Source organism: Podarcis erhardii (genome assembly GCF_964252035.2).
Source record: "Podarcis erhardii genome assembly, chromosome: 5".
Taxonomy (NCBI): Eukaryota; Metazoa; Chordata; class Lepidosauria; order Squamata; family Lacertidae; genus Podarcis; species Podarcis erhardii.
Genome location: NC_138509.1, coordinates 29785280 through 29811726, shown reverse-complemented (window position 1 = coordinate 29811726; position 26447 = coordinate 29785280). Strand labels below are relative to the sequence as shown.

Here is a 26447-nt window from a genome sequence, read left to right as displayed (position 1 = left end):
TATGTTGTTAGCAACATCCTTGCATAGGGAACGTGGACAGCCCTTGTACATAGTCAGTTTGGCTACAATAATTATTGTATTAATTTTCACAACCATTTCCCTCCCAGATTAGCTATACTGTTTACCGTAAAGCAGGAAACTGGCTAGATTTTTAGATGCCACAAGAGACAACACATTTCAAGCTCAAAGCCAGTGAAACTGTAAAGAACGCTCAGAGCAGAAAATTAATTAATCAAGGTCTGGAAAGAATTGGGAGGTTTGTTTCCTAAGGACTGTTGTTTGCAAATCACATTAAGTTCTGACTACAGTCAAGGCACAATGCAAAGGGATGTTAGTCATTTGTCTTTCTTAAAGGAATACCTGGGGGTCACTCAGGATAACACATACAGCACCCTGCGCTAGTAAATTCAATGTCCGCCTTCCGTCTCCCTCCATCAAGCAGAGTCTCGTTAAGCTTGTGTTCTGCAATTATATCTTCTACTCGGGTGATGTAAAGCAAAGACAGCAAAACCCCAAGGAACTGCAAAATAAAGAGATGAGGATGATCAGAATAGCACCATTCACTAACAGTTTACAATTCCTGCTCATCTGGGGGAAACAATTCTCATTTTAAAGTTTGTACTCAGATAGAATCAAAGGACACAAGTTGAGATTCCTGCACTGCAGGGGTTGGACTAGTTGGCCCTCAAGGTCCCTTCCGATTCTATAACTATGCTTCTATAACGTGCACCTAGCAACAAGTGTGGATAACTCAGGCATATTGAAATTTGGCACTTGTCCCCTTAAAAACATTCAGAAAAGGCAGGTGTGGACCCATACCTCTGAATGTGCAGAAATTTGCACTTTGGTGCACTTCACTCATGATTTGCACAGTGCCCAAAGTACTAAAAACATGAGAAATGGATCTCAGACCATTGCTGCCTGAGCTAAGGAATTTCACACAGAAAAACAAAGTGTTTTCGGAAAAGCAAGATTTGACAGCAATGAATCGCTACACCATCCAAAGGATGGATGCTTGAATATAATCCCCCAGGAAGTCAATCACTGAGATTCTTGACAAAGGTTAGACAAGAGCAAGCCTTCCCCAAACCAAAATGGAACGGCTTTGAAGTAAGCCAAGGCATTTCCCAAAAGGTCAAAAACAGCCTGACATTTTCCAAGCTACTTTGAGAAATCTCCCTCCCTCCTAGCCACTCCGATCCTCAAAACATTATCGGTGCCAGGATGACAATCCTCCTAAGCCCTCCTCCCCTCCTCTTTAATTTAGACTTCTTTGATGGCACTGAGGAAGTGGGAGTGGTGCTCCAAATGCCACGAGAAGAGAAAGCAGAGAGATTGGGGTTGCTTCCAGAAGACATTATGCCAAAGCAAGCATTACTCTATACTTCCCAGTGCATCTTCTCATCACTTTAAAAGTCCGGTTCTGGGGGAAGCGAGTTTGTTGCACAAAACCTCCCAATCAACTGCAGTTGTACATCCCAAATTACTCGTTTGAGTATTTTCAGGTGGGATTCAATCGCAGTCTGGAATCCCCCTGGATTTCTCCCTTCCCTCTTTAGCGTGCTAGCATGCCATAGGGAAAAGCCCCGAAATCTCATGGGAGTTATACTTTCTCAGAGGACATATGTAATAGCATTTTCATAAGGAAGGAGAGGAAAACAGGAGGGCTTGTAAACCCTTTCCCTCCCAATTTGTTTAAATGAGGTAATCTTTGTGTAACATATGTAGTTTGATGTGCAATGTTTGCCATTTCTACAAATATTTTATTCAGAAACACTAATTCAACAGGACACGATCACCCTTGCCAACTGCAATCTTTCAACATATTGTACCATTGATATTAGTTATTATTGCCAGGGCTACTTATTTCCAAGACCAGCAGCACAGGAATCATCCAGGCAGTCATCAGAATCATTAACACCAAGGCTGGTCAACAGACAGCCTGATTGTCCAATCTGGTTCATGAAGCAATTTAGTCAGTTGCAAAAATGTTTTCCACGGTATCATTCATAAAGGATTTTCAAAAGTTGTAAGAGCAATATATAATTTTATACATATAATATATATATATGTATGTCTTTTAAATATTTGCCCAAGCACTTAAGTTTCACAGGTCTTACTGCCTGTCTTTACGGACCACACTGAAAGGGATCCAGCTCTACTGCAAACTGACCAATGAATAACAGAGAAGTTTACCACCCTCTCTGACAGCCCAAAACACATATAGGAAACAACTGACCCCCATGTCACGCATCCAAGCTGCAAACTGTGGCTCACAAACCAACAAGGAAGGAAGGAGCCTAGGCCTTGTCCTGAATATTTCCTTTTAGAGTCTTGCCAGCCTTACCTGTGGCAGCAATATACCAAGCAGAATGCCAGCCATGATGGCATAGTTGTCCAAAAACCAAATCAGTACAGCACTTGTGCATCCTCTCACATATATCACGTGTTGAACACTCAGGCGCTGTAAAGTAACAACAGAGACTTTTAAGTAAACAGCCTGATCTGTCTACTGAGACAATATGTGTCCTGTATTAACAGCCCCACTGAATTTCACCCAAAGAGTTTACTGCTGGGATCTCAGTGGGTTTTACGTGGCAGGTTGAAAATGTCTACTTCATTTACTATGCCTCCCCAGATACTAGGACTGAAATCGTCTGAGTGGGTGTTGCTTCCAATTCCCTCTTTGTCAAAGTCCAGACTAATGCCAAAGAGCAGGGATTTTTCTGCAGTGCCTCTCAAAAGAGACTGCCCCTCCAGCTAGGGCAGTTTACTGCCAATGATTTGTTTATAAGAGGAAACTGGTTGCGTTATGATTAAATTGGATTTTTAAAATGATTTTTTATATAACGTTAGGTGCCCTGAGAGATCCCTAGAGCCTGGTTTGAAAGAGTACATATTTTTTAATAAATTACTTTCGAGTTCAAGCAGCCATTCCAGTTCCATTGGTTACATCTTATCCCAATCTTAAGTTTCAAAGGGATGGGAGAGATGGCAAGCAATTCATTCTTATTTTCAGGCCAACATTACCAGACCAACCACACGAGACACAGGTCTGCGTTTAAGTCAGTTGTTGGCACTAGTGGGAGCCAACACAACTAGTCTTCCTAGCCCAATAGCACTGTCCCCCAAGTGACCCCTACACCCTCCTCAGATTTGCTTGGGTCAGGAGAACCCCCAAATGGGGGGAAAGGGGGGAGACGTTTCATCTTGCAAGCAGAAATGCACACTGCAAATGCAACAGCCGCCTTAGCAGAACATTTAATTCCGCCTAAAATGCTTTCTTGCATTGCAAGAAACTTCAACCACAGACTGGTATTTCTGTGACAGCTGTTACTCACATGCTAGGTCTAAAGAACAGCCAATTCATCTTGCTCCCCGCATCCGTGTTTTGTTCCAGTGAAGTCAGCAGTAACCTCAATGCAGAATTACCCATAATATACAAAAATCACAGAAAATGTGTTTATTTTAAAAAAACACAACCCTGTTGCTTGGGCATTTACTCAGAAGTAGATCTGTTTACCTGAGTCTTAAACAGCAGATTTTGGTGTGCCCACAAACAGATCTATTTGTGATGAAGATAACTGTAGCCTTACAAATCATACACATGCTCTTCTTGGCATGTGTGGGTTGCAAAGGCATAAAAAACAGCACAGGAACAAATAAGACAAGGAGAGTTTTCCTTTTCTGGGTCTGCAACAGAAATGCTTGATGGTGCAGACACAAGACTGCAAGTTGTACCTCAAAACAGTAGATCATTTCAAATGGCTTAAAGCTTAAAGTATATGGGGAAAAAATATATGTTCCTACCTCCTCATTCATAGTTTTATATCCACACATGGTATTGATAACTGCTGTCTGGGGGAAAGACATATTTCACAAAATGAGTACAGTGTAACATGAATATATTTATATAGCTTATTTTCAATTTTTGGATAATGCAAACTATGAAATAATCAGTATATATTTGGATGTCTTCATTTTACCAGGCCTGAAACAGTACCATGAGTAAACTGGAAAACAACAGTGACTGTAAGCATTAAGAGCCCCTGCTACGCTTCTTGTGGAAAGTATTTTCAATGCTATTTGGAAGGTACTTTCACATAAAAGTGTGAAGTTGGCACAAATGAGTTGCCTACCACCACAATTATTACTACAATCTCCCAAATTTCAAAAGCTCAAAGACTTACACCAAGCTTCACAATTCAGTTTGCAGTTACACAGCCCTTGACAATATCCCAATTTATTCAGCGTTCACATGTTTCACAAGGCTACAGTTTCTCTTGTGAACAAGAATGGCCAACCTTGAGGGCTGTTAAGGTGCTTGAGCCTTGAATCTTGCCCATGAATGCCACTTATAAATCATGACTCTCCTTACTATGAAACCAAGGCATGAACAAGGATATCCACACGATACTGCTGCTGCTACTGTTGACCAAGTCCACTGGGAACATCTCTTGCACAAATGAAGAAATCACTTAAGAACAAATTTGTGCTGCTGCTGCTTTTTTAAACAATTTTTAATTGAGTTTTATAAACAAGGATAATTTGGATATTTAATGATACAAATAAATAAGCCAAGTCTTTTCATGTCAAAAAAATAGCATAATAGTTTTGCAGCAATATTTGCAATATATGGTTTATTATTAGTGGTCAATATATAAGTTCTTGGTTTGTGAATTGGTTTAAACAAAAATACAAAGGAGAAACAGAATAGAACACAACAAATCTGTGCTTCTGTTCAATTAATTTCCAGTCATCTCTGCTGAACTACATCCTATATTCTCCTGTAGGAAGTTTCATGTGCACAGCAATTGTACTTTCCAAGTGCCTATACTTGCAACGAAACAAGTGTGTGTGCAGTTGTCAAGTTTAGCTCTCTAAACACAGTTTGCATGGAATTCACTTCTACCATTGAAAAGGTGGAATAGAAATTAGTCACATGTGAGGCATATTTCAGTGTGGCTTACAGAGAAGTTCCCAGCACCTTGTGCCCTCAGTTACTATTCACAATACATAACACATAAATGCACTGACTACTTGCGAGGTGTGTCCTGGGATGCTCCAGAAATCTGCAAAGGGTCAATAAGCAAGATGAAGGACCTCCGATAAAGACAGAAAGTCATCGGAAACTATGACAGGAATCGTTAAATTGTTTTTCTATCATCTAAACCAACTGGCAATGCCAAAGTTGAAAACCTTTGAATAAAACTGTCATGATTTAAGTTATAGGTAGTTTTATTTTTTTAAAGATCTCCAGCTTTGCCAAGCCACTTCAGAGTGCAAACAGTTACATTTGCATGTTACTGAGCATACTGGAAGAAAAAGCACCTTTTGTTTTATAGGTAGTGCTAAGCAGAAGGTCTCACCTCAGGTAGCAAATATGAGGTGCATTTTAAGGGCAACAAAATAGGCTGCCTCAGATGCTTCCTTGAAGGCAGGAGTGGCAGTGGAGAAAGTGCTTTCTCAGCCACAAAGATGGCAGCTCAGTGATGGAATTTGTGCTTTGTCCCAGAAGGTCCCAGCCTTAATCCCCAAGATCTTCAGGAAGGGCGAGGAAAGACTCCTGTCAGAAACCCTGGAAACATTGCCATGCAGCATTTAGCTAGATGAACATATATATGGCCTGACTCAGTAGAAGGTGGCTTCCTAGGTACTATGTCCTAACACTGGGAATGATGCTGCATACAGGCTTCCTTCAGCAGTGACTCTTGGTGGCTGTCATCTTTCTGAAGATGGTGCTGCCCTAGGGCCACTGTTCTAAAGCATCCTCCAGGCGTGAGACTGAGCGTTGTGACAGATGTTCCACGCAAACAGCAGTGTCTGTTCTTCAACTGCAGCTGAGCCCAGCTCATGCCCAGCCAGTACAGTTTCCACAAGTACTGCAAATGTACACAGAACGTAGCTGAATACTGGATTGCCCACCGATTCTGGTCTTCCCCATCATGAGTCAAGTGAGTTGCCACCCTTTGGGGGTTTGTTCAAAGTGGCAACACACACACACACACACACACACACACACGTATAAAGTATATTTAACTTGCCTCCTAAAGCAAAAAAATAATAATCACAAATTGCAAAGGAATCCATAAAACTGCTCTAGAGTTTGGGCATCAAAGCTGCCAGCCAGCTAGGATCTTCCACAGGCAGATCTCCTCCTTTCAGGATCTACCACTCTGAACACCTGCAGAACTAGGCAAGGGGGTTGGAGGGAAAGTTATGCATGTTCATTCGCAGAGCAGCAAAACAGCCTCCGCCATTCTGGCAATGGTAAGACTGTGTGCTCTTTAATCAGGGTCAGTCCGTTTGCAGAACTGCTCTAAGCAATTACAGGATATGGGAGTAGCACATAGGGCTGCCAACTTTTCATTTTAAGATCCTTGGCTCTGTTCTGCTAAGATGTGGGAGGAGGCCACTGGACTGAGTCAGGTCATTCCCATTCCTGCCTTCCCATCAGATGGGAGTTAGTCCTGTCAAGCTCTGATAGCCTGTGGAAGGAGAAATTGAGCAGACTGTGCCCAGGCATCCCCTCCTAGGCTCTATGAGCAGTGCCATGCCAGAGGTGGCAGAACATAAACACGCTTGGACCCAAAAAAGTTCCTTGGCAAGCAAATTTGTGGGCTGCCCCCAAGCTTGGCTGTGATAGGAAGCTGCTTACACCTAGGTATCAGTATCTGAATCTTATGTACTGCATGAAATTTGTCCAAAGATAGAGACGCTCCCCTCACATATTAACAGTACTTTTCCATGACCAGAGAGTAAATGACTAATTACTGCTCACATCTGTACATTTCCAGTGCAAAAGCCAAGTTGGTTTTGGAAACATGTCATGCGGCTAAGATTTATTCATCTTGATTTATTTTTTAAAGACTGCCGGTGTGGCATCCTCCAGACAAATGAGTGTTAACAAGACGGTGCTGCAAGATTTCAAGGACTGTTCTGTGATATACGTGGTAACATGTTCTCTTATAACCTAAAAAGGGCAATACTATTTATAGCAACATTACTGGTTTCATTTGGTAATAATGAAAAAAGAGATGCAAAAATATTTTGCTAAACAACGTTCTATTATCACCCTCTCTGTCACAAAATCTCAATGGAGCGTCAATTTTTAATTCATCCAAATGTTGTTGAGCTTTTTATTCTATCATACTGATATGATGTTATTACTAGGCTTTCTTTGGAAACATTTCTTAATGGTTATTTTTGATTGATCAAGAAAAGGTGACATGGTATAATTAATCTTTCATTCCATAAACAGCCTAGAAGAAAATGGATATAATTCTTCATTTGCTTCAAAAAATATTAGGGGGGGAGGGGAATCCAGTACTTAAAATATCTGTAAAAAACCAACACAAATAAACCAATTTATTTTAAAAAGGATTCCTAGAACTTTTCCTTTTGGTAAATTGTACTGAAAGAGCCTGTTATCCTTACCAAGGTTGTTTCTGGGTGATCTGCTTTTGTGTGGAAAATGTACACTTGCTTACCATTTGTTACACATAGTCTAAGTGTGCACAGATCATATCAAGCAAGATGAATCACATAACGAACCCTTCCGTGTACAGATCTCCATTCTTGGTGGCAATTTTAGCTTGCCAGACTGATTTTCTTTCATGGAAAAAAATATCATTTGGTGAAATGTGAGGAACCAACAGGTAACTGCAAAATTAATCCGTAATAATAAATAACTTTTACCTTGTTTGTGACACAACAAGAGTAAGGAACTCCACAAGCTAGTGGTCCCGGGGCACTGCAGTCATGGTACTGGTTTTCTGACCAGTCTTTAAAATCTTCACCGCCACAACACTTGAACTTTGAAGAGGGGGGAAAAGGTGTTACACAAAGACAAATCCTTGCTGCAGAAATTTAGAACCTTATTATCAGTAAGAATAAAACCTTGTGATTATTATAGAGGCTTCATATCCTAATTTCTCATTATTATTATTATTATTATAGGCATGTGTGGAGGTGCCTAACATTATTTACATATCACCAATTTAAACATATGGAATACAAAACCACCCAAATGTACAGTGGTGCCTCGCAAGACGAAAATAATCCGTTCCGCGAGTCTCTTCGTCTAGCGGTTTTCTCGTCTTGCGAAGCACCCCTATAGCGGCTTAGCGGATTAGCGCTATTAGCAGCTTAGCGGCTTAGAAAAAGGGGGGGGAGCGAAAAAACTCGCAAGACTCGCAAGACGTTTTCGTCTTGCGAAGCAAGCCCATAGGGAAATTCGTCTTGCGAAGCGCCTCGAAAAACGGAAAACCCTTTCGTCTAGCGGGTTTTTCGTCTTGCGAGGCATTCGTCTTGCGGGGCACCACTGTATATTGTTTGCAGCTCTATTGTGGGGCAGGAAGAGCCTGTAAAGAATTCTGTGAGGAAGTCTCAAGGGCTGATCCTACCAGATTCCAAAGCAATCCCTATTCACTTTAGAACCCCAAATTATAGGTATAAGGGAGCCTTCCCCAACCTGGTGCCCTGGCTGGACCTGATGTGAATTAATAGTCCAAAACATCCAGAAGACACCAAGTTGGGAAAGGCTGACCAATATGTTGCTTTAAATTTATGCTATATGATGTCTAGTCTGACTGCAAAAAAGGAAAGAAAAACACTAAAGCAATGAATGTGTAGGGTTGAAATAGGAACAAAAAGGGCAGGAGCTATCTAGCCAAAGTTCTGAATACTGTGTAATTTATTTGTGTGTGTGTGTGTGTGTGTGTGTGTGTGTGTTTAATTTAATGGCTAAAATATCATGAAATCCCCATACATTTTGAACGTAGCATCTTCCTTCAGGCAAAACAGCCACAGCCAAAAGCGGAGATCTGCTGATGACTACACTCCTGAAGGTCAAACTCAAAAAACATTTGGATTGTGATGCGCTATTTACAATAAGCATCATAAAATGATTGATTAAACTTTCATTTGCATCATTTGTGACCTTCAGCTTCTATTTGCCGCATCAAAATTTTCTCAGCTTTGACTACGCACCACAGAATCGTCCCAGATTTTATGAGTATCATTACAGAGTAAAAGAGAATAGCTAATGTAATTTCATTTATAAAACAAGAACTAGAAAACTAAACACTGTTAATCAATCATTAACGCATTAACTAAACATCTCATTGGCAGGGACCTAAACAAGAATAAACCAGATACTTACGAGAACTCTAAAACTTTGTGTATACATTTAACAAAAGGGCAACTTGGAAAGCTATGAATTAGTACACGCCTAAAACAATTTGTTCCTGACCTTTTTTTAAAAGAAGGCTGTCCCCTTTAAAAAATATCTTGTAAGGAACACAATTCACCACCATGGTCTTCTGAGCAAGCCTCACTGAAATGAGCATTAATGTTTATGCACACCTCCCTTCATTTCAATTTAGTTTGCCCAAAAGAACCTCTCTTCTGGCTTGTGTCCAAAATCTTCACCATAAAGTCAAAGTTGTCTTTTAAATGATGGGAGTTTTCATCTATATATCTATACACATGCTGTTCTCTGTATGTTAAAAAATATCCAACTTTTCCGTTTCATTTAACATCTCTGTAGCTCAAGGCAAAAGCAACCCTGTAAGTATTTCAACACAAACCAATGAGTCAATTAAGCATGCTATGGCATAACACACAGCCGTGGTTCAAAACAATTTCTAACTCTCAATGGCCTATTACCCTCAGAAAGGGTTTCAAGTTCCGACAAACACCTTAGTGCCTGATAAATGTTTGCATGGAAACTAAATCATCAAATTTGTAAGCGATTAACAGAGCCATCCAAACCCCAGCTCACCATGCTGGAGAGGGTCTGAATGGAGCAGAGATACCCCTGCCCAGCTCTGCCAGCCTCCACCAGTGGGCGGGGGTCAGCAAGGAAGCCACCCCAGCACTGAGCACCCCAACACATCCACCTGAACAGCAAATAGCTGGAAGCTACTGCTATATTGTAGCACATGGGATCAATGAATAGCTTACTACTGTTTGATTAATTTGACATCCAAAAACCAACCTCCTTTTGAACAAAATCCATTATGTTTTTGAAGTCCAAGTCATCGTAGTAATTCACAATCCCTCTTCGGATGTTCTCATTTACAAAGTCAATTGTCTAAAGGGAAAAAAGGCTAATGAAATCAAGCACACATAATTTGAAAAGAAAAAAGTATAAGCATGCACTCATGCCATCCATAACTGGCAACAAGTTTTAACAAGTCTATTCAGCAGTGGAACTGAGAATGATTGTAATGCTTTTTAGACTCTTAGTTCTGATAAGCTGCTACAAAAGGAAATAAAAGAGAAAATTTTAACATGCTGTAAGTTCTCACACTTCCTTTGGTATCTTAGAAAGATGATGATGATATCTACAATTTAATGTAAGAATCAAAGGCAGATTATGGGTCAAGAATGTGGAACTGATTGACAGCCCTAAAAATAAGCAATATGCAAGAACTAGTCTGGTATTAGGCCCTGTCAATATATAAAATTGTAGGAAAACAAGAACCTACTCCTGCAAATGTTTGCTTATGGTTTAATAGTTGTTTTCATACAATAAATGTGAAACATCTTACTTAGACCACTATGTAGGATCCACAGAATTAACTTAATGAAAAAGTGGCTTTGTTACAAGATTTTTGCATTTTCCCAGCATACCAACTGGAGTGTTTTGCCAATGGGAAAATGTGATTTTTCCTCTCATTCACATTGCTGCGTGGAATATGGTTAACTGTTGAACAATGCCTGCGATGTATCATAAGTGACAAATAATACATCCTTCCAATGTCCATTTTGTAGCATTTGGGTTTTTTTCTTTATTTTTACTGCTTTAGAAGATAAAAATTCTCCCACTATACCATTCCAACCTGGAGATTGTAATCTCTCTCTTCAACAAGTGGTAGGTACCAGCAAGCTCTCCTCTCCTCCAATTTGTCCACACACAGAAAATTATTTGAAGATTGAATACGTCTCTACCATAGGCACTATCTCTCTGGGGCCCTGCGTGCCCAAGCACCCAGAAAATTTCCCATATAGGGGCTGGGCACCCGCAAAATGCAGGAGCTGGCACACAGGCTCCACACCCCATGGAAAGAGCACTGAGTTCATGCGGGGGGTGGGAGAGAGAGAGTGGAGTTCAGGCAGGAGGGGAAGAGAGAGTGTGGAGTTAGGGGGTGAAAGAGTGTAGACTTGGGGTGGAAGAGAGCACAGAGTTCGGGCAGGGTGGGTGGGAGAAAGAGCAAGGAGATCAAGCATGGGGTGGAAGAGAGAGCATGGAGTTGGGGGGAGAGAGAGAGTGAGAGAGAGCTGGCGGGAGAAGTCCTGCCGCCGTGCTGCTGGAGCTTGTGTCCCGCCCCACGCTATGACATCATGAAACCACAGCGTGCATCATGATGTCATGGCATGTGCATCATAATGTCACAGTGTGGGCAGGGGGCAAGTCATGCTGGGTACCCACAGTGTGGGGCCCAAATCAGCACCGTTGTCCCCAACATCTAATGCTGGAGTATAAAATGGTTCTTTAAAACAAAAACAAACTAACAAACCAGAAAATACCTATCTCCCACATGAGCATCATTCTAATAGCAGGATACACCCCGTAATGGCTAAGTTCTTCCAAAAAAAAAATCAACTTGCGAGGCCAAAGATCTCCATCTGCTCAGGCCGAATCCTGTCTCCATTGGTGCACCATTCGTTTTCACATAGATACAATATTCGGTTTGAATGGTGGGAAAATGCAATATTCACACTACAGAAATACTACTTTGAGGAAAGGCATCTGAAGGTACAACATCATAACTGAAGATTTATTATGTGTGTGAGGGGGTCCCTATTATCTCAAACTTTTATTCATTTCACTATTATTAGCAAGCAATCAGTTTCCCCGAGTTAGACATTCAAGGTAGACAAGCCTTTGCAAATCAGAGGACTTGTACGTCAACTTTAGAGACAAAACAGGCTTGTCAGGCCAGCTCGTGCTGCAAGAGGAAACACCAAGCTCCACGCTTCTCCAAAACACTAATGGCTCAAGAATTGCTTACTAGCTCTTGGAACAGGCTGACTGAAACCTACCTGTAAAACGAGAAGCTTGGGGGAAGGAAGTAATTTACATCTCCACCCTTTGGGCCTAGCCAGAATGAGTGTATGCCTCTTTATTACAAGTTAAGAAGGGACATTACAGTGCTGTGGGTAGGAATTTCTATGCCTGGGCAGGCTCTCAAGTCTTTATCCATGCCTTGTGGAACTGATGCTCAGGCAAGTTAAAAATAGTTGTGGACTTTTAAGGATGCTGCTGCTGAAATTCCAAGTTCTCACTACGCAGAATGAATCGCTCTTGCTCTTTGCAAAAAACCTGCTGTCCAATTAACAAGTCTGCTCTATCCCTCTCACTTTGGAAGAGACTCGAGTTGGGTTCTCCTGCATGGTCAAGCAGTTTCTCTAGATTTGGGGGGGAAGCTATATTCCACACCCCAGAATCAGTTATGATATTCCTGCCCCTCACTGGGTCAATGGGGTCCATCTGCCAGCGCTGAGAGCTATTTTCAAGCTGTTGTGTGTGAGTGGGTGGACGCAAACAAGCAGAAACCAGTCACCTCTGAAGCATTCTGTGCAGGCTGATGAAGGAAATTAAAACAACAGTTGACTGGTACCATGAGGCATTTTTAGGCAGGGAACAACCATGAGTTATCATCCAAAGCAAGAAGCTTTAGGGGTGCTGCTGAGTGCTCTCTGCACTAGAGCTGCATGCCTGAATGAAAGCTTCTGAACACTGGGGCTTGAGGCACATCTACAGCTCATGATTCACCTAGCAAGGAGGGATGGTTATTCCAATCTTTGGCTGGGGAGCCACATAATGTGAGAAGGGAGGTTGCCCTCCAACACCCGAGCTAACTTCCTCTGTTCACATTTGTTTGATTTGGCTATTATTCCACAGTTCTTCTGATTGGTATATTTTAACATATACAACCTTTTCACCAACTTACTATGTTTGAAGTCTTTTCCCAAGGCATGGGAGCAATGTGATACATGTATTCTGAGAAGAAAGTAGGCTCTCCTGACTTCAGTGGGACTTACCATATTTTTCGCCCTATAGGACGCACTTTTTCCCCTCCAAAAATGAAGGGGAAATGTGTGTGCGTCCTATGGGACGAATGCAGGCTTTCGCTGAAGCCTGGAGAGCGAGAGGGGTCGGTGCGCACCCCTCTCGCTCTCCAGGCTTTGCGGATCTCTCCGCAAGCAGCAGGAGCGCTTCCGCTGCTTGCGGAGAGTTGCCTGCATGCTGAAGCCAGCCCTCGCTGAGCTCAGCGCATCCAGGCTTCGCGGACCTCTCAGCAAGCAGCGGGAGCCAGCGCTGGGCTCCCACGGCTTGCAGAGAGCTGCCTGTTTGGGGACTGGGGTCGGGGGAAGATTGGGCCTCCCCCGCCCCAGCCCCGCGCCTGGGGGAAAATAATTTTTTCCCCTTTATTTCCCCCCCAAAAAACTAGGTGCGCCTTATGGGACGGTGCGTCCTATAGGGCGAAAAATACGGTACTCCCAGGTGAGTGTGTGCAGGATTACAGCCTAAATGTCCTGTATCGTGTTAGGCCACAGGCAGAGAGCCAGTGTGAAGCTGCAGTGGTACCACGATGCCTGATTTGCAAATCTCCGAACAAGGTAATCTGACATCTTGAAAATGCTATTGCATTTCTCCATACTGAAAAGAAACTTCACATAACATAATCTAAGCAATAATGTATTGAGTGATATTTGATGCCTATATATTGTTCTCGCATCCAGGCTGCACAGAGGCAAGTTGTCTCATTCTATCGTATTTATGCTACTGCACACATGCAAGGCCAGCAGGCAGGTTGGAAGCTTCAGAGGGGTAGCGGACTGCCAAAGACAACTTGTTGATCCTTATCTTCCTAAAGCACTATGAAGTTATATTCTGGCAACACTCAAAGCTATTCCCGGTTTATGACAAAATGTTAGAGTTGCCAACCAATTACAGAATTTTTAGTTGATTAGCTACCAGACTTTTAGCCTCTGTTAATGTTCATTTTGCTAATACCCAATTATGGGTGTCTTTTGAAAATAATGAAGGAAGTCCAAGGCATCATATACATATTTCCTTCTTTTTGAAAGGAAAGACCATCTTTCTTTTTTGATAACTTAATGAGTTGCTTTGGTCACAGCTGACTATGAAAAAACAACATACAAATAAACTAAACTCACAGTCTACTGAACATATAATGTGGTATTGGGCACTGAATCTAACTTCCTAAGAATCTCATATTTCATTTTTTTTAATGGTAATAGTTTTAGCCTTTTAAGGTAACAAGCATACACTTTGAACTGTGGAAAACACCTGCTGAAAAGCCAGAAGGATAAAAAGAGTTTGTATAGCTGGCAAGAGTGAATATTGCAGGATAAATTATACAAAGTAAGAGAAATTATGAAAATTTGCGTGCTTTCTGCAAGTTACATAGTAGCTATGGGCACAAAATCAGGAGTGCAAGAATGCAATTTTATTTATTTATTACAGTAGTGTTTGCATAGCCCTGATTTTGTTCCAATCTTGCCACTCAAATACATGATCTTCTGTGACTCTTCCATAATACCGTATTTTTCCGTGTATAAGACTAGGTTTTTTTCCTTTAAAATAATGTCCAAAATTTGGGGGCATCTTATACATGGATAGATTTCCCCCATTTTCTTGGATCGGAGTACCCAAAATTGGGGGCGTCTTATAGACAGAAAAACAGGGTAATCAGTAATTTTGCTTTGGGACAAGTGAGTAATGGTTCCATTTTTCCATAACAAATGGGGAGAAGTTTTTTTAAACTAGGCATTTTCTTGAATATTTCAGTTTTCTTACCTGATTCCTGAACATTAAGGCCATAACTCCACCAATTAATTCAATGAGCAAACAAATACCCAAGATGTACATGAACTGCAAAAGAAGTTCAAAAATATTACGTAAACATACAAAATCTAAAATCTTCAGTGCTGAAATCATGACTCATGACTTCCAGTGAAATTAAGCAACTTTTAGAACTGCTGTAGATGAGGCAGGGCCACTGGAGCACTTGCCACTGCTACTCTGCAGAGACCCATGTGCCTCAGGGGTGATCTTGCCTCTCAGCTACTAAGGATGAGCAGCAGGCGGCGGCAGCAGCAGCACAGCACAGGAGATGAAGGCAGACCTGTGGCACCACAGTCAGGTCCCCAAGCCGCCTTCATCCTCCTCTCTTGAGGTCTGTGCAGCACTCATGCTTTAGACCCTATTACGCAATGGACCCAAGACCTTAATTCCCTTGCTACATTCAAACATACTTTTTACAAACAAAATCCATTTTGTTTGGATACCTGTTCAGACATTTGAATATAGTGAAGTTTACTGAGTGGTTAATGTGAGGGGTGTTATTTTTCTTTCTTTTTCTTTCTTCCCCCTTTTTTCTTTATAAATTTGCAAGGCTTTGAAATCGAAACATGCAGCACTGGCTGGTGAGGGCAACTCACTAGAAGGGAAACACAAATCATCGCAATCTGGCAAACAGAAAGGGGAGGGGCCTTCTCCCTGTTACATTTGGTCATCAAGGAGACACTTGTGGCATGGGGACGCTGCAGCTAGCACGATGCAAGCACATATAGTGGTACCTCGGGTTACATACGCTTCAGGTTACAGACTCCACTTACTGAGAAATATTACCTCGGATTAAGAACTTTGCTTCAGGATGAAAACAGAAATCGTGTGGCGGCAGCGCAGCAGCAGCGGGAGGCCCCATTAGCTAAAGTGGTGCTTCAGGTTAAGAACAGACCTCCAAAATGAATTAAGTATGTAACCAGAGGTACCACTGTAGTTGCTAGGTGCCAAAGTACAGAACAGCTATTTGATTTGCCCATCTTAATGTTTCACTTCAAAACTTAGTTCCCTTTAGTTAGGCAGATGCTTTCTGTATGACCTCTCAGAGGTCAAAAGGGTCTCTCATCAGTTCTTTTTCTGTCGTTTCAGCAGAAGACTGCACACAATATATTCACTTACGAAACAGTTTCCCAACTGATCTTCAGAGAACTTTCCAAGTTTCTTCCTTGAGGGGATCAATATGTTTATTATTAAGCAGGTGGCAAGACTTCCGAATGTTGTAACGTCTCATAGGCCTACTATGATTCTTAGTTCTGAGCTTGTCATTCTAAAATCATTGGCTTCATGGAGGCTGTGGTTTTGTATTTTATACTTTGCATTTCGTCTCCTTGGTCAGCTTACTCTAATAAACACCTGAGTGTTGCAGAGCGAGTGGGCTGCTCTAATATTGTAATAATCAATTCATATGTATACACGAGATTGGCAGTGGAACACACCACCTCCACTATTGACTCCTGGTTCTTAAAGGGAACAGTAAGAAGGCTTCCCTCCCCTTTCCTCACATCCAGCAGTTTTGCCTAGCAAATCACCAAAGACACCAAACCAAAGGGGAATAAGTCCTCAGCAACTTTTCCTCCTGTGGAATTATTTGTACTACTAAGGATATTCTCGTTTACTGTTTTCTTTAATGCATTCTGCAGGTCTTTATAAATGCCCTGCTTTGCATGGCACTAAATTTCTTTGTTACTAAAATTAAAGTGGCTCCTTGATATATGCCGAACACATTGTGCTCACCACACCACTCTCCTTTTCTCTCACTTGCTCGCTCAGTCTCTCATTTCACAAGCAGCACAGCTCAGGATAGCATGCTAATGAGTATCTACAGGAACCCCTAAAGAATATCATGGTTTTGCGTATCCTGAAGGTGGGGTGGGAGCTCATTTGTTGTAGGTTATTATATTGGCAATGAGATGGCAGTAATTTTAATTTTAAAAAACCTACGGGCCCCTCTGGACACATCAACACCATTCATTCAAAGTAAGCCTATTTGGGAAAGTCGCAATTTGGCAAACACACACAGGTTAAGAACAGACCTCCAGAACGAATTAAGTTCTTAACCCAAGTTACCACTGTAGTGTTAATTAATTCTTGCTGTTTACTTTTCATTCTCAACATTTCTCTAGATTTAATTTGCATATTGATTGTTTTACGCATATTGATTGTTTTACTGTTGATGTGAAGATGTCAATCACTGGTTCTACCCCAAAAGGAATCATGGTGCAACTTTAGATCAAAGGGCTCTTTTCATAAATAAATACGTTATATAAAAATATGACACATTTTTTAAAAAACCATATAGATGGATAAAGTTCAAGCATACATGCTGTGAAAGAAACCTGCTCTGCTAACCTGGAGGCAGTAAATCAATGGACTTCAGTTTAAATAATAAGTAAATACATTTTTGAATGAAAATATTTTATCCTGACTCCGCTTTTAACATCAAGCTATGTAAACACATGTTAAATATTTGTTAAATATAAAAACATTTTGTATGCCTGAATTTACATTGTATTTTTCTTACATAAATCTTACTTTTGTTTAAGCAGGCTCTTTCAGCTGCACCCACATTTTCTCTAAAACCATGATTAAGTGCCACTAAAGTAAAGCATTTGCCTTTGACAACTTCATTTACACTGGTTAAATTAGAATCCATCTTGCACTTTCTTTTCTCTCTGCTATTTATCCAAAGAAGGAAGCTATTAGATAAGCTGTCTTAAAGCTGTTTACAGAATAGAGATCAAAATAAGTTTTATAAACATCAAGTTCAGGTTACAAGTAGACTCCTACTTATATAAAAGTACTTACAGCTTGAAGAAGGCATAAGTTGTCCCTTAAGGAAGCCAGCACACCCACGAAGGAAACGAGGAACATTATAATACCTAGGAGTATTAGAAGAATGGCTGGAGCTAAAAAGGCACTTTCAAGGGTTTTATATTTCTGTCTTTCAACTTCTGCATAAATGCCAACGGCTAAGACAAACCCTCCTAGCAACTGTAACAGAAAGAAAGAGAAAGTGTTTGTTATTGTTGTTTTCCAAACAAAACCAATGGCTGTATTTTAAACTGACTTATTAAAAAGAGAAAATCAAATTACTGCTTATTTCACAAAAGTACAAACTAGCAGGAATCTTGAAAAATGGAATTGATTTAAAAAAAACACAAAAAACAAAAAACCCTTAAACCAGGTTCAGCAAACTGGAAGCATCAAGCACACAGCATTATTTTGTCTGGTCCCTAAATCAAGGGGCAGACAACCAAAACATTATTGAACTGTTCCGTAGTCGAACTGATACCACGGATACATTTCCAGAAGACTAATCGTGTTAAGTCCACTTCAGCCAAGAGTCCTGTGCCACTTTCATAAAAGATTCATACTAATAAAACAATATCATTTTGCTAAAAGGATAATTGTGTTAATCTTTAAAGTGCCACAATACTCAATGTTAATAGTGGTGCACGAGGTAGCCTTACACTCTGGTCTTAATGGCCTTATAGGGGCACCCAAGCATACAGTAAGGTTGGTAGTACAATAGCTTTGTAAACAAGCATTTTGGTTTCCCTGTGAATGTCCCAGTCCTCAAAAACTCTGCATTTCAATCGGGACAGGTGAACTAAGGCCAGTGTACTAGAAGAAGCAAAGATCACCAGTGTCGAAGCAATGATTCTTCAACATCAACTTCGTTGGACTGGTCGTGTTGTGTGGATGCCTGATTATTGTCTTCCAAAGCAACTACTCTATTCCGAACTTAAAAATGGAAAGCGTAATGCTGCTAGTCAACAAAAGAGGTTTAAAGACTATTCAGATGCAGTGGTTTGGTCCAGGGTAATATCTCTTCCGTTCTTGTTCTACCTGAATCAAGCTAATGAAAATATTGTTTGAAGCTGTGTGTCTACTTATTTTCAGCAGCCTTCTTATCCAACATTTTAGAAGAGAGAAAATCGGTTTATCCTGCTACATGATCATCCAATTCAAATTGAATATGATTTAATAAATATTAATACAGTATTTAAATTTGTCAGGACTGCAGCACATGAGGATGTTTTCCCTCCCCTCAACCATGATCTTGGTGGAAATATTCCCCACAGTGCTATTAGCTCTGGGGTGAAAGGTCCTGTCTCCATATGGCCCGAGTGACCAATCCTGAATTGTATTTTTAGAGCTCCCATATCTCAACACACAGCTTCAAAATTTCTCCCATCAGTAAGCAAGAGAGCCGGGGAACTAAGGGGAAATCCTTTATATATATATATATATAAAAGCAGTGCCAAAATATACTTCTAAGAAATATAAACCATTGCATTTATCAAAGTTAAAAATAAGCATAGCTTTAAAAAGGTCTCTTTTCCCTCAATAAAAATTCCTCTGAGGAAGAAAAACTGCCAAAGAAGGCAGTTTAAAATAAACTGAGAAAGAAGGAGTGATCCTCTCACCAATCTTTTATGACAAAAGTGTATTGGCTGGGAGAGGCCTCTCTCCATTTGAGGTTCTTAAGTCGCTCCTTTCTAGAAAAGTCTGACTTTTGGTTGAAGCCTTCATCCATAAATAGGAATGCGTGCATCATTATACAAAGAAATGCCAGCCTTCCTAGGCATATGGGTGCTGGTTAGAACATAAGGCTTGACACTGTAACACTGAATGACCAGGATGGAATCGTGTGTTGTGCAAAAGCAAAGCTTTTGACCAGAGAGAATAAGGAGGCATGTTTGTGCATTTCTCAGAATATGCAAAAGCTGTATCTGTGGATGGGAGGCGGGGTACACAAACAAGCCCCGCTTCAAAAGCCTCATGCATGTCATCCTGAGAAGCATCAGGGGTTCAAACATTTGTCCCTGCCCCCATCCACACTTAGGTATTTGCACGTTCAGGGAAATGCCCCTACATGTCTCTGCTGTATCTTGAAGGAAACAGCCTCCCAGTCATGGAGATGTAAGGTATGTAAAGGTAAAGGTAAAAGTACCCCTGCCCGTACAGGCCAGTCGTGACCGACTCTAGGGTTGCGCGCTCATCTCGCTCTAGAGGCCGGGAGATGGCGCCGTCCGAAGACACTTCCGGGTCATGTGGCCAGCGTGACGAAGCTGCAACTGGCGAGCCAGCACCAGTGCCGCACACGGAAACGCCGTTTACCTTCCCACTATAAAGTGGTACCTATTTATCTACTTGCACTTAGGGGTGCTTTCGAACTGCTAGGTGGGCAGGAAATGGGACCGAACGACGGGAGCTCACCCCGCCGCAGGGATTCGAACCGCCAACCTTGCGATCAGCAAGTCCTAGGCACTGAGGTTTTACCCACAGCGCCACCCACGTCCTGTAAGGTATGAGTTGGCGCCAAATCTCATTTTGGGGTGCCAAGATGTTATGAAATTCAGTTCCTCGTTTAGGCTGCTCATGCAGCTCTCTGTTGAACTGGGAACTAATAATAAGGAACTGGGAACTGGGAACCTACGTCCTAGCCGCCTGGAATACAGATAACTTTAACTGTAAATAGGAAATTTAGCTAGCGTCACACAAAAGTAAGGAATTTCCCCATAAGGATAAAGAACAGCATGAACCTTCAGTGGTATTTCAGTCGAGGATCTATTAGCTGTGATGCCTAAATAGAGTGAAGAAAGTGAGTAACCCTTCAGATGATATCAGCCCGGGATCTGAAGATCCAAACAGTTCCAGCTAAACTTGAGCCATAAAAAAAATAGCCAAAATGTTTCTAAAATGATTTTTGGCATTATTAATAAAACAGATCGGCAAGTTCCGTTCCCCAATGTAGGTAGAATTATGCTAATGAAAACTGAATTATCTGGCAGTAATTTCTAGAACTAATACACAGAAAGCTACAATGCAAGCACAAACACAATTATAAGGCCTCTACATTCACACTTTTAACTGGATCTTAAGTTTAGTTCCATGACCCCAATGACCTCTTCAACTCACTTCAGTGAAACAGAACAATATTTTGACACAGCAGCTGCTACCTAACCTTTCATCTCATTCAACTTACTCACTGTTGAGGCAGCCATTATTGCCCAATGAAAGCCTCTAACTATACCCACAAGACAAGTCTTGTTTTACTTTTCTTAAGAAGCCCAGGGGTCCACCAAAATATTTCATATTTACAAAGCAGAAGTTCATATCCAGAATGCAAGTCTTCTAAACAATGAAAGCACAACGAAGGGTGTTAACCGATTCAAAATGTGCACTCTTTTCTTAAGAGATCAAAATGCATTTAGTCAAGCATTTTTTGCAAGAAACCCAACACAACTTAAAGGGGGTAAGATCAGGGGTTGCTAACCTCTGAGCCACCACAAGTGGTTGAACTCCAAGGGCAAGGATGATGGGAGTTGGAGTGCAGCAACACCTGCAGGGACAAATGTTACCCACACCTGAACTAGGTTGTTCACCCAAAATTGGCCAATAGTTCACCAACAGACCACAATCTACCCTCTTCCATCTACTTCCTGATGTTTACTAACCATAGTTTGCCATGATGTTAAACAGAATTTGAAACGTTGGTTTGAAGATGGTTTGCAAACCATGATTCAGAGGTTAGCACAAATCATAAGGTGCCAATTTGGACATCACAGCAATGTGAGCTGTGGAGGAAGTGGAGGAGGGAATAAGAGCATGTGCAAACTCGCAAAGGTACTCCCAGCCACAAAATCATGGTTGGGCATTGTGTTTTAACTGAGCTACATGTTAATTAAGTGGTGTTGTGTATTGATTGAGTGATACTCACAGATCTGAAGATACAATAATGAACAAAGTAAGGGTCAGTTCAGACTTAATCATTCCTAGCTTCATAAACCATGAAGCCCAGAACGAGTGTCAAAACCTTACACTCCTCTTTTGCCCCTCCCATTGCAAGTCCTCTTCAGTGCAGATATCTTGGCTTGTTTAAACTAAAGCCCCTCTTTTCATCTTTAGCTTTAGGTTAATTCCTGGCCCTGGAATAATGTACTGATTAGTAAACAAATATTAAGCCATAGTCTCTTATTTCATCTAAACAGGGAACTCTAGTTTAAACAAACCAGGCTCTCCAGACCAAAGCCAGTGAAGAAGAACAACACTCCGCATAAACTATTATTCATAGTAACAGGGAACATTATGTCCAGTCCAGATCCTCATGTGTTAATGGTTAATTAATCCAGTATAAGTATGAATACAATCCAAAGTGACAGCTTTGTCTTTCAAATAGCATGAAAGCTTGGGGCTTTTACTGGCTGCTGGACCTGATGGCATCACGGGAAAGGTGTTGAAGGGCTGTGCGGATCAGCTGGCGAGGGTCTTTACTAAGATCTTCAACAAGTCCTTACACCAGTCTATTGTCCCACCCTGCCTGAAGTCGTCAACTATTGTTCCTCTGCCTAAAAAATCCACAATCAGTAGTCTGAACGACTACAGACCAGTTGCACTGACTCCAATCATCATGAAGTGTTTTGAGAAACTGGTGCGCCGTCACATTATTTCCTGTCTTCCATCAACTTTTGACAACTACCAGTTTGCATACAGGGCAAATAGATCCACGGAAGACGCTATCACTACCACTCTCCATGCTGCTCTGTTCCATCTGGAGCAGCCGGGGAGTTATGTGAGGCTGCTGTTTGTGGATTTTAGCTCTGCTTTTAACACTATCCTCCCCCATAGACTGGTGTCCAAGCTAGAGGCGATTGGACTCTCCAACTCCACCTGTCTCTGGGTTTTGGACTTTTTGTCAGAACGTTCTCAGAGGGTTAGAGTAGGGTCACATATGTCCACAGCCCTTAGCCTTAACACCGGCTCACCACAGGGTTGTGTGTTGAGTCCCCTGCTCTATACTCTCTATACGTATGATTGTACAGCCATTTATTCCAGCAACAAAATCATCAAGTTTGCTGATGACACTACGGTGGTGGGGCTCATTTCAGGAGGGGATGAGTCCGCCTATCGGGACGAGGTGGAGCGGCTTTGTGCTTGGTGTGGAAAGAACAATCTGGCTCTTAATACGGCTAAGACCAAGGAATTGGTGGTGGATTACAGGAAAAAAAAGGCGGACATTCAGCCCTTGTATATCAACGGGGAACGGGTGGAGAGGGTGGCGGAATTCAGGTTTTTGGGAGTGACTATCGATCAGGGCATGACTTGGAGCGCAAATACCACTGCTCTGGTGAAGAAGGCCCAGCAGAGAATTTATTTCCTCAGACTTTTAAAGAAGAACAATCTGAGTGAGAGACTGCTGGTGTCCTTCTACCGAGGCTCCATAGAGAGCATTCTCACATACTGTATTTGTGCCTGGTTCTCCAGCTGTACAGCTAGGAAGAGGAAGGTGCTCCAGAAGGTCATAACCACAGCCCAAAGGATTATTGGTCATCCCCTCCCATCTTTGGAAGAACTGTACGGTTCCCGTTGTCTTAGGAAAGCAAACAATATCCTGCAGGATGCATCTCACCCGGGACACAGTCTGTTTGTACTACTGCCTTCTGGCAGGAGATACAGAAACATCAAGTCAAGGACAAATAGACTGAAAAATAGTTTCTATCCAAGAGCTGTGGCCTTCTTAAATGCAGTAACTCGATAGTGTGACCTGGGAGTTTGATGGGTGTGGGTGTGGGTGTGGCTGGAATGTGGTTTGTTTGGTTGTTGTTGTTGTTTTGCTTTTGTTGTTTTTAAGGGATGGCATCCAATTTCGTTGCACTTGTGCAATGTTGCACTTGTGTAATGACAATAAAGAATCTATCTATCTATCTATCTATCTATCTATCTATCTAATAAGTCTTATTGGGAGCAATATTATTCAATCAGTCAGTCATATTACACTGTCACTGTGTAATAAGTGTTTTACAAGAACAAGCACACATAGATAGATCCCTGTCCCAAGGTGTTTAGTCTATATTCAACACAGCAGAGAAAGAAAAGGGAAGGGAAGGAAATGGTGGCGATTGTAAACAAAACAGGCTGTTTGAATTAGATCTGCAAGCTCTTATCAATTCATCCATGTGACTAATTCATTAAATATTTCCTTATAGGTTAAAATTTGCCTCCTTACTAATATGGGTGTGCCACAAGCAAAAATTGAGACTTTGAACTCAGAACTATGCAGGCCACATAAATGCATGGTTTTTATCTTCTTCTGCACTTCTTAAGAAACCTGTGTGTTTGCAATGTTGGTTGCAGAATGATGGGTGCATGACAACACAAAAAAAATTAAGCATATGTACAATTTTCAGGGGACGCAGGTGGCGCTGTGGGTTAAACCACAGAGCCTAGGACTTGCAAATCAGAAGGTCAGCGGTTCGAATCCCCAGGACGGGGTGAGCTCCCGTTGCTCGGTCCCTGCTCCTGCCAACCTAGCCGTCCGAAAGAACGTCAAAGTGCAAGTAGATAAATAGGCACCGCTCCGGCGGAAAGGCAAACGGCATTTCCGTGTGCTGCTCTGGTTCGCCAGAAGCGGCTTAGTCATGCTGGCCACTTGACCCGGAAGCTGTACGCCGGCTCCCTTGGCCAATAAAGCAAGATGAGCGCTGCAACCCCAGAGTCGGTCATGACTGGACCTAATGGTCAGGGGTCCCTTTACCTTTACAATTTTCAGAGACTATTTCTATTTAAACAATTTTTACTGCAAAAATGAATTATTTTATTATTAATGGTTTGACAGAACCAGAAGAAAATTTCAGGGCAGGAGGAGATGACAAGGAAATATGACCCTGCCTTTTCTAATAGTCACTGCTAGCATATGCTCGCTTTAGAGAAAGGCAGCAGGTGTCACAACCACTTTAATGCCTCTTTTTTTTCCTTCCTCGACTGAGTCAGTGCACTAGTTTGCCAGGTTAAAAGCCTACAGCTAAATTCACCGCACAAGTCAAGCTACAACTATTCTGACCGCACCCCTGAAGGGTCTCCTCCGTTACATACTTTGAAATCGGCGTTATTTTAAACCACGGGATAGCCTCCCATTGACAAACAAACAAACAAAAGCACGTGCTTATCGAGCGAACTGTTTGCTTTCCCGTCACTGGGTGGGATTGGAAACCTTTGCAACTGGACGGCCCGCCCCGGCGTGTTCGGAGGAGGAGGAGGCGTGTGTGTGTGTGTGTGTGTGTGTGTGTGTGTGTGTGTGTGTGTGTGTGTGTGGTTTCAGTGCGCAACTCCCTAAACAACAACAACAAAACCCCCCTCAGATTCCCAAACGCTGCCGCCGGGCGGCGCGTCTCCTGGTGCTTCTTTCCAGCAGCCTTACCCACATCGCACCACACCTGTTGCTGACAGGTCGCCCCGGTTCTGTGAGAAAAAACACAAAAGGCAGCAGGAGGGCATCCCTGGGGCAACCCCGCGCGGGCACGGAGGGGCATTTCTTCTCTCCTCGCCCCCCCCCCTCCCATGGCAGCTCCTCGCTCGTCGCCCCGCTTTCCTTCTTTCTTGCCTGCCCCAGCTCGGCGGCTCCACCCTACTACAGGGGAGCTGCTGCCGCCTGACGGAGGTCCGGCCCGCCCGCCCCTCGCACTCACCCAAAACACCGTGGCGTAGGTGATGAGCGTGAACTTGAGGCACAGGTAGTTGAAGCGCGCGCAGTAGCGGACCTGCTCCGAGTCTCCCGTCGACCGCGCCATCCTCCTCCCTCGGCCTGCTTCTGCCGCGGCCCGGGCGCCTCCCCTCCGCCAATAATCCCTCCGCCGCCGCCGCCGCCGCGCTTCCTGCTCCTCCCGCCCGCCCGCCAGCCACCTGCGGAGCCCCAGGCCGCGAGCGACGGCGGCGGCGCCTGCTCTCCTCTTCCCTGGAAGCGGCTGGCCTGCGCCAGACGGCGGGAGGAGCCTGCCTGTGTCCCCGAGGGCAGCCGGGAAAGGAGAGGCGAGAAAGCGACGGCGCCCCGGCTTCCTGGAGCGGCAGCTAGTCGGAGACTGCGCCGCTTTCGCACCTCAAAACGAACCGCAGCCCCGGGGGTTCTTCGCGCCCTCGGAGGGGCTCCCGCTGCGCTAGTTTAAGCTCTGATTGAATCGCCGCAAGCTGCGCGTTCTCCTCGAGCTCCAGCGTCTACACGTGTGTGTGTGTTTCTGACACTTGATTACTATGCTCCATTGCATCGGATGAAGCAGACGTTTAATTCACAAGCGCTGATGTCATAATAAATTTGTCTTTCACGGGCGGTGGCAGCCTTAACACAAGTACCCTTCTAAATATCGTTAGATATCCTACTTACTTGGGAATAAGCCTCATTTGGCAGCCCTGTTTAGGGAAGTTTTTAATGTTTGATGTTTTACCGTGCTATTAATATTCTGTTGGGAGCTGCTCAAGTGACTGGGGAAATCCAGCCAGATGGGTGGGATATAAATTATTATTATTATTATTATTATTATTATTATTATTATTATTATTATTTTCGAATAAGCATGTGTGGAAATGTGCTGTAAAAGCCCCACCCCACTTGTCTTCTTGTTGTTTTTTAAATAATATTTTATTAAAGTTTTCTTGGTTTACAAAGGTATGTGCAATGTCTCTTTTTTCAAGTTACATTTTCCATAGGTCAGTTTCATTTGTTGAGACATTAGGGTTACATTAGGAAGAAAAAAGAGAAGAGGTGGAGGACCCTCCCCCCCTTGTC

At 42.5% G+C, this 26447-nt stretch overlaps 1 protein-coding gene across 3 annotated transcripts; it reads right to left on the bottom strand.

The window, feature by feature from the left end:
- Window positions 1–329: 329 nt before the first annotated feature.
- Window positions 330–26119, bottom strand: TSPAN15 (tetraspanin 15). 3 transcript variants are annotated; one of them, XM_081861978.1, is made up of 8 exons: window positions 25357–26109; window positions 17690–17875; window positions 14837–14911; window positions 10001–10096; window positions 7699–7815; window positions 3811–3858; window positions 2348–2464; window positions 330–520 (listed from the first exon to the last, which is right to left on the bottom strand). In XM_081861978.1, exons 1-8 carry the CDS (start codon window positions 25456–25458, stop codon window positions 368–370), a joined length of 894 nt encoding a protein of 297 aa, XP_081718104.1. In that variant the 5' UTR covers window positions 25459–26109; the 3' UTR covers window positions 330–367. The 3 variants fall into 3 exon arrangements, with proteins under 3 accessions (XP_081718104.1, XP_081718105.1, XP_081718106.1); XM_081861979.1 differs by lacking the exon at window positions 3811–3858 and having other exon boundaries at window positions 25357–26112; XM_081861980.1 differs by lacking the exons at window positions 2348–2464; window positions 3811–3858 and having other exon boundaries at window positions 25357–26119.
- Window positions 26120–26447: the final 328 nt, after the last annotated feature.